This window comes from Phaethon aethereus (genome assembly GCF_964289735.1).
Source record: "Phaethon aethereus genome assembly, chromosome: 9".
NCBI lineage: Eukaryota > Metazoa > Chordata > Aves > Phaethontiformes > Phaethontidae > Phaethon > Phaethon aethereus.
Genome location: NC_138585.1, coordinates 25,134,800 through 25,142,943, shown reverse-complemented (window position 1 = coordinate 25,142,943; position 8,144 = coordinate 25,134,800). Strand labels below are relative to the sequence as shown.

Below are 8,144 nucleotides of genomic sequence, written 5' to 3'. Positions count from 1 at the left end.
AGATATATTTGATATTTCTGCATAAAACTCTGTCTGTGAAGGTTTTTAAGGTAGTGCCTCGGCGACACAGGCGCGCGGCTACGGGCTCTTCCCTTGGCGGCCCCGCCTGCCCCGGCATAAGGCGCCCCGGGGGCACGTTCAGCGGGGCCGGGAGCGGGGCCGGGAGCGGGGTCGGGAGCGGGGCCGGGAGCGGGGCCGGGAGCGGGAGCGGGGCCGGGAGCGGGGCCGGGAGCGGGAGCGGGGCCGGGCCCCCCCGCGCTCCCGCCGCACCGCGGCCGCCAGCGCTGGAGCTGCGGCGCCACCTGGCGGCCCCACGAGGCCGCTCCGCGCCGCCGGCCCGGCCCGCCGCCGCCTCCGGGGACGAGACAGCAACGGGGACAAGACACCAACCAAAGGGGACAAGATACCAACGGGGACAAGATACCAACCGGGACCTCCCCGGGACGGGAAATCCAATCGTCTTTGGTCTCGCTCCCGTTTCAGCGGGGAGCAAACGGCCGGGGCAGCAGGAGCAGTGACTGAAAGCATTGGGATGCTTTTCCAGATGGCTTCACCCTTTTCCAAAATGGAAATGCGCTTTCATTTCCCCCTCCCACCCCCCTCTGACTGCTCACTTCACATTTACTGCGGCTGCGAACGGGCGAAACATCCCACAGCCATGCCTGCCTCGGCAGAAGGACCAGCGCTCCTGCAAGAAACGCTGCTCCGGCAGAGTCTGGAGTTTGCTGCCTATTTTTAAATACACGGGAACTGCCATAAGTACAGCGCAACGTGGGAATACAGATTGTAAATCGGATTTTTAAAAGTCTCGGGTGGTATCTTGGCAAGAGAAGCTGCACAGGGTTTTTCTCTGTTAACATCACAGTGCATTGAACTGTTATTAATAAAATCGCTCTCAAGGTTAAGGTGGGGGAAGGAAATCTCAGTAGGGGGAAGCTGAAGTTTCAGGTTCAAGCTTTGAATTCCTACATATATATATATATGGGTATATATATATATATGCATTTTTTTCAAAACGTTTTATTAGGAAAGCTATACCAGACGCATCACTGTACAATGATTAAACATTACCTTTACAATTTATATTCACTTGAAATTACAGAATAAATATATGCACATTGTTGTACCTTTGTGTGTGTGCGTGTGCGTGGATGTCTGTATGAGAGAAAACATTAAAAGTGCTTCCTACAAAGCTGTTAGTGATAGGTGCCCAGTAGCTTTTTTTTTTTTTCCTTTTTCTGTATATTTGCATGTTGCTTTTATTAGGAAAGTGCGGATGTCCTCCAAAAAACCATGGCGTCATGATGAAGTGTCACTGAGCATCCCCCAGGTATGGGCGCCACGTGGTTACATCCTTCGAGCCGCTCGGCTCCGGGTGGATTCCCCCAGCCCATGGGATTCCCCTCCGCGGCCAGCGGGACCCCGCGCTGCGCGGAGGCGGGCGCTGCGCGGAGGGGCCTGGCTGGCGGCGGGGGCGGCGGGGAGGGTGAGGGTGAGTGTGCGTGCGAAGGAGGGAGAGAGACAAGAGTGAGACATTCGAGCAAGACCCTCCCCTCCCTTCCCTCTTGCAGTTTCCAGGCATGCAGCAAACTGCGCTCGTTTGCTTCTTTGTATTTTTTTTTTTAAATAAATGTACAGAATCTGTGCCATGATGGGCAAGAAGAAAGCAAGCCGCAAAATGCCATCTTCCCTCCCCTTCCCCTCCAAGGGAAAATATAAAGAAAGTTTACTGAAACGGAAAAAAACCCAAACAACCAACAAAAAAAAAATAAAGAAAATAAAAAGAAAGAAAAAGGGAAAAAAGAGAGACACACATAGAATTTACTTAATCAGGATCAATACAAAGATCCCCCATAATAATAATAATAATAATAATAATAATATACCTTAGACATGGCACAGTCAAAGTCTCAGTTTCAGTATAAAAAATAATGATTGATTAACATCTGCTGGCAAAAGTCTGCGAAGGCACTTCATCGATTAATGATCTGAGAACGGCCCTTCCCCGCAGCGCGCACATCTGGCGGGGGAGAGCACACAGCTGTATCCTCTACTCGCATGCGGCGGTGCCGGGGTGGGCGGCGGGGCGGCGGTCAGAACCGGTACGTGGTCTTCTCCAGGACTTCGAGGTAATCCGGCTTGGTTTGGAGTTTGGCCCTTAACTCGAGGTATTCGCTTGTGGGGGTTTGGTGGTCTGAGAAGCCCTTGCCGGCCGCGAAGAGGAGGGTTTCTTTCAGCCTGGCGTCCTGCTGGAGGTCCGGGTATTGCATGCCAGGGGCGTGGACGTGCAGTTCCTTCAGCTTGGGCACGGTGCCGTACAGGCAGTCCACGAAGCCCACGGCGCAGGGCGGCGGGCGGTCGCGGTCCCGCGGGACGCCTCCCGCCGCCGCCGCCCCGAGGCCGCCGCCGCCCGCCGCCAGCCCGCCGCCCGCGGGGTGCTGAGGGTGGACGGCGACGATGGTGTTGAGCTGCGAGCTGGACACGGCCAGGCTCCACTCCTGCTCCTTCTCCAGCAAGGTGCGGTAGTTGCTGCCCGGCTCCTGCGCGGCGGCGGCGGCGGCGTGAGCGAAGCGCTCGCCGCCGCCCCGCAGCAGCTCCGCCGCCTCCCCGCCGCCGCCGCCCGCCGCCGCCTCCTCCTCCTCCCGCGGCTTGTAGATGGGGTTGTTGCACATCTGGGTCACCGGGTGCGGGATGTAGTCGTAGACGTGGCCCGCCGGGGGCGCCTTCTCCGGGGAGCGCTCCCCCCCGCCGCCACCGCCGCCGCCACCGCCGCCGCCGCCGCCGCCGCCCTCCTCGAAGAGCCGCGGGCAGCGCAGCGGCACGCCGCCCAGGTCGGCCGCCTCCGCCCGCGGGCCGCGGAACGGCAGCTTCCGCCGGCGACGGCGCAAGACGAAGGCGAAAAGGCCGGCGGCGACCAGCACGGCGGAGAAGAAGAGGACGAGGAGGCTGAGGATGAGGACGGAGAGCGGCACGGCGGCGGCGACCGGCGGCAGCTCGTAGGCGGCGGCGCCGGTGGCGGCGGGCGGCGGAGGGGCGGCGGGGGGCGAGGCGGCGGCGGCGGCGGCGGCAGCGGGGCGCAGGGCGGCGGGGCAGAGGGCCGCCAGCTCCAGGGAGCGCAGGTCGCGGCGGGCCAGGCGCTCGGGGCTGGCGCACAGCACCTCGCCCACCACGCTGACGGAGCTGAGCGCCTCCAGCCACTGCTTCAGCGGCACCAGCTCGCAGGTGCAGTCCCAGGGGTTGAGCTTCAGGTCGATCTGGACGATGGCGTGGAGGTGCTCCAGCACCCCGGCCACCGGCAGCGCCAAGAAGTGGTTGTTGCGCAGGTTGAGGCGGGCCAGGGAGGTGCCGGCGAAGGCGTCGGTGGGCAGGGTGCGGAGCAAGTTGTCGTTGAGGAAGAGCAGCTTCAGGTTGGGCATGAGGCTGAAGGCCGCCGGCTGGATTTCCCTGATCAGGTTGTACTCGAAGTACAGGTAATGCAAACTCTGCAGGCCCCGGAACATGCCCGGGGTGAGCCGCTCGATGTCGTTGCCGTTCAGGTACAGGCTCTTGAGATTCGGCAGGTTGATAAAAGCCCCGTCCTGCACATAGGAGATCCGGTTGTTCCCCAGGTGTAAGAGATCCAAAGAGGAAAAATTCCAGAAATCGGAGCGGTAGATTTTCTGGATCAAATTCCCACTCAGGTACAGCTTCTTGGCGTTCAAGGGCCTGGGCAGGAGCTCAGAGATGTTGTGAAACCCCCGCTCCTTGCAGTTGACCGTCAGGCCCAGGTCGTTGATGTGCAAACTGCAAGAGCACCCGGTGGGGCAGATGATGGGGATGGGGGGCCGGGTCTGGTAGGCAGCCACGGGCGGTTGGTTCGGCCCGGGGTACAGGCCCCGGGATGTCGGGGGAGGCCGGGGTGCCCTGGGCTGCTTGGTGGGTTTGGGCTGCTTATTGGATGTTTTGTACTCAACAGAGGAGGCAGTGAAATGGAAGGAGGACAGCATGGAGGAAGGCTTCGTAGGCCACGCGTTCTCCTTGCTGGACGACAGCTGAGGGATGCCCAGGCTGGCTTCCACCTCGGAGTCGGACAGCATAGGGCAGAGCTTGCTTCTTTTGATTTCCCGCAGGTCCTTCCCGTGGAAGTGGAAGGGAGTCTCGCAGGTGATGTCCCCCACCAGAGCGGTGTAGGGGATGCGCTCCAGCCAGCTCTTCAGCTGCACGATCTCACATGTACAGTTCCACGGGTTCTCCTCCAGCTGGATCTCCATCAGGCTCCTGCCAATATGGTCCAACATCCCACGGTACGAAAGGACTTTTAGCCGGTTCCCGCGCAAGTCCAAGTGGGTTAAGGACACAGACTTAAACAAGTTGGTGGGAAGCATGGGGATAAGATTGTCATTTAGGATAAGGACCCTCAATTTACTTAGGTTTCGAAATGCCCCGCTTTCAATCCGTTTAATGACATTGTAATCTGCCTGCAGATATTCCAGACTTTCCAAACCCAGGAAAGTGTCGTTTCTGAAAATGTCCAATTTGTTTTCGTGCAAATACAACCTCTTCAGAACTCGGAGCCCATTAAAAGCCCCTGTCTGAATGTCCTGCAGTGCATTGTTCCCAAGGTTAATAGACACAGCGTTGTTCAAGTGAAGAAAACTGTTGGTGTACAATTTCCTCATGGAATTCCTCTGCAGGTAAAGTTTAAAAGGTCTCGACCACGACTCTGTTATCTGACTAATATTTATAAATCCTTTGTTGTCGCAATGTATATGGAAAAGGCTCTCCTTCACTTCACAGTAACATGGATCAAAGCAGGGCTCATCGAGTTCCTCTGAGTCCTCTATCAAGGGAATTGGTGTAGTCCATGCTAGAGCAATTGTGCTTAGAAGAATTATCCACAACATCCTTCCTTTATGAAGCGTCTCTGCCGTGGAAGGTTTCATCATTTGTTGATGTTTACAAAACTGCAACAGGAATAAAAATGCAGATTTCAGTATTTCTGTCCTGCCCCGCTCCTTTTCCTTAAGCCCCTACCTGCTAGACTTGTGTTAGGCTCCTGGAAAGTTCAGCAATTGTTGGGCAGACGTTCACAACCGACTCTAGGGGTGTCGGATGGGCGAGCCTTGCCCTGGTTTATACTTAAGAGATGTTAGAAGGTTTAATCACGCGGCATCAGCCTCCCTCATCCCCCCATTTGGTAAATGCCACCTATAGAGAGGACAACACATGCAGACCACACAGCAATATAAGCACACAGGCTGAACGTGTTGCGTCTTTACATGTTTTCCACCGTAGGACCAGTGTTTAGAACTATATGTATTTCATACTTTGCAATTTTGGCTTTGTAGCCATCACAGCCCACATCTGACTACCGGGGGAAATACCAGTGGGAGATTTCTTCAGTGTCGCACTACATCTTTCATACATGCAAACTCCCAAAGTTACTGAATCTCAGTCCTTGAATCTCTCTCCCTCCCGGCTCAATATATTCCATACGTAAGTTCAAAGGAATGTGCAAGGTTTGCTGATGTCCCTGGCAAAACAGTTCCCTTCAGAAAACCCCACAGTATCTTTAAAATAGTAAAAGGTTAACAACCCTGATTTAAAAGAAAATCTTCCCCGTTCAAACGCGCCGATGAATTAATGCAACTGGTATACTATCAGATAAATACATATCACATACTAGTCATTTTAGCTGATTAAAGCATTTAGAGATGATTAATCTTTCTAAAGCACATGCCCATGCGATCAGCAGATCTAAAGGGAAGTGACAGCTCAAGAGGCACCTAGGATTGAAACGCTCAGCCTGCCTTGGATTAGGGTATTTTGCATGCCCAGAACCAAGCAGAAGACCCGTTTAAAAAGCTGAAAGTGGAAGAAAAAATACCTTGACACTTACCAGCTGATAAATTATCTATCCTACTAAATACGTTTCCGAATGAAGACACCATTCTTCTCCAGTCAGATGAAAATAATACTGCACTAATGAGATGCAGCTCCTTCAACATATGGTTTCACCCTTCCTTTCACCAGAGATTTTAAATGTATGGGCACAGAGAAATGCTAAGGATGGTAATAATAACGGCGGTGATGCAGCCTTCCTTGAATCACTGAAATGCCCATTAGAATTATTTAGAGCGATCGCTGCTTTTAATCTTTCAATAGAAAAGGTCCTTTTTGCCTTCCTCGCGTAGGAACTAGAAAATTTTGCCCCCCAACCACAAACTTAAGAGCAAAAGATGCGTTTAGCGGAGAGAAATTCCAGAGGAACAGAAATCCTTAGGATCAACTTGCAAATGAAACCCTCCCCTGTGGGAAAGAGGAGATGCTTGAAAGCATGAAAAGAGAAATACCCTCTGCAATTAAACCCCAGCATCTAATTGGGAAGAAGGGAGAAAGATGAGAGCTATATTGCAGTATCAGTCTCTCTGTCTCCTTTGCAAAATATTAGCCACTTAAGTTCTTTCTCTTCTGCAAGGGCTGTAATAAAAAATAATAAAAAATATACAAAGAGGGTTATAATATCTTCTTTTTGGAAGAGGGGGTGTCTTTGACCCTAGGCGGAAACAAGAGGATCCACAAAGGTTGTACTTACCGGTTTGCAGGAGAGATTTTAGCACATCGTTACAAAAAGAAAGAAAAAAAAAAGAGGGGAAGGGGAAAAAAAAAGCTCGAGTTTAAAGATTGCTGGTTTCTCTCTGTCTCTCCCTCTCTGTCTCTCTCCCCTCTCTACTCCTGTAGAAGCTGAGGCAAAAGGAAAAAAAAAAAAAAGGAAGAAAAAAAAAAAAAAAAGAAGCAAGCCTGAGACGTGCCGGGAATGCAATGAGCCCCTCAATGATCTTCTTTAGGATGCAGAGCTGCTGTTTGGCACACTCAATGGAGGAGGGAGGAGAGGGGCTGCTGCAGGCTCCGGCGCTGCCGCCTCCCCCGGGCAGCGCAGCGCGGGGCGGCGGGGCTGGGGCGCGGCGGCGGATCGCGGCTTCTCTCCGGCCCCGTGTCCGTGGGCGTGGGGGCGTGGGGCGTGCGTGTGTGTGTGTGCGTGCGTGTGTGCGGTGGGGCTGTTGCCCTGGATCAGGCTTCTCCACGTCATGAAAATGAGCTTCAAGAAGGGGAACAAATGAAGGGGGCGCGCTTGGCACCAGGTCGGGGGCGCGCATTTGGGAAGCCCTGACTATACATTTTTTTTTCCCCTGCCTTTTTTTTTTCTTTAAGAGGGAAGGAGGGGGCTGGTTGGCGGAGAGGAAGGGAAGTGGGAAACGAGCAGATGCAGGAGGGGGAAAAAAAAAAACCCAAACCAAGAAGAACCAGAGAGCAAAAAGCCGCCGCGATGGGTCTCAATTTGCACACACACCCCCTAAAAAAAAAAAAAAAAAGACAGGAAAAAAAGGCCAACTCTGGAGGAAATCAAAGATGCTCTGACTGCAAGCGCCAACCGAGCTGCCGGGGCTGCGGCGGAGAGCGGCCCGGCGGGCCCGGGGAGGGCAGCGGTGTCCCGGCCCGGCCGCCCCGCTCCCCCCGTCGCGCACCCCTGCGCCGCCAGCGCCTCCTCCTCCTCCTCTCCGTCCTCCTCCGTCTCTCTTTTTTCCCTCCTGTCCCGGTGCCGTGCGGCGGTTCCAGCCTCGCCGCCTCTCCAGGATCCAGCAGCCTCCCTCCCGTCCGCGGAAGCAAAGCAAAAAACCTCGTGGGAGACAGCCGGCACCGTTCGCATCCTTCCACGCTGCGCGGCCGCCTCCGCGGAGTGTGCGCGGAGGCGGAGGGCCGCGCCCGCGGATGGCAGCGCCGCCGGACGGCATCTGCTCGCCCCGGGAGCCGCAGGCAGGTAACGGGGCTGCGCGGGGGGGAGGGGGGGGCGGTGGAGCCGCGGAGGGGGGCGCAGCGGGGGGCTTGCGCGGGTTCGCACGGGGCTGAAAGTTGCGCCGGGGGGGTGTGGGTCGGAGGTGGGGGGTGCCGGGCTGCGGGCTCTGCCTCCCCCAGATCGCACCCCCGCCGGGAGGGGCTGCGGGCAGGGCGGGGTCCCGGCCCCGCGGTGCCTCTCACACCCGCGCCCGTGTGCGCGCGCGCATCCCCCCCCAACCCTCAGATACGCACACCCATGCACACCCACGGCGCGTATCTCCACGCACAGCGGGGGCCGGGCAACTCCCCGGGGCACTCCGCAGCACCCA

At 55.9% G+C, this 8,144-nt stretch overlaps 1 protein-coding gene across 1 annotated transcript; it reads right to left on the bottom strand.

The window, feature by feature from the left end:
• Window positions 1-815: 815 nt before the first annotated feature.
• SLITRK3 (SLIT and NTRK like family member 3) lies at window positions 816-5,155 on the bottom strand. Its single transcript, XM_082003420.1, has one exon. It carries the CDS (start codon window positions 4,923-4,925, stop codon window positions 2,094-2,096), a length of 2,832 nt encoding a protein of 943 aa, XP_081859546.1. The 5' UTR covers window positions 4,926-5,155; the 3' UTR covers window positions 816-2,093.
• Window positions 5,156-8,144: the final 2,989 nt, after the last annotated feature.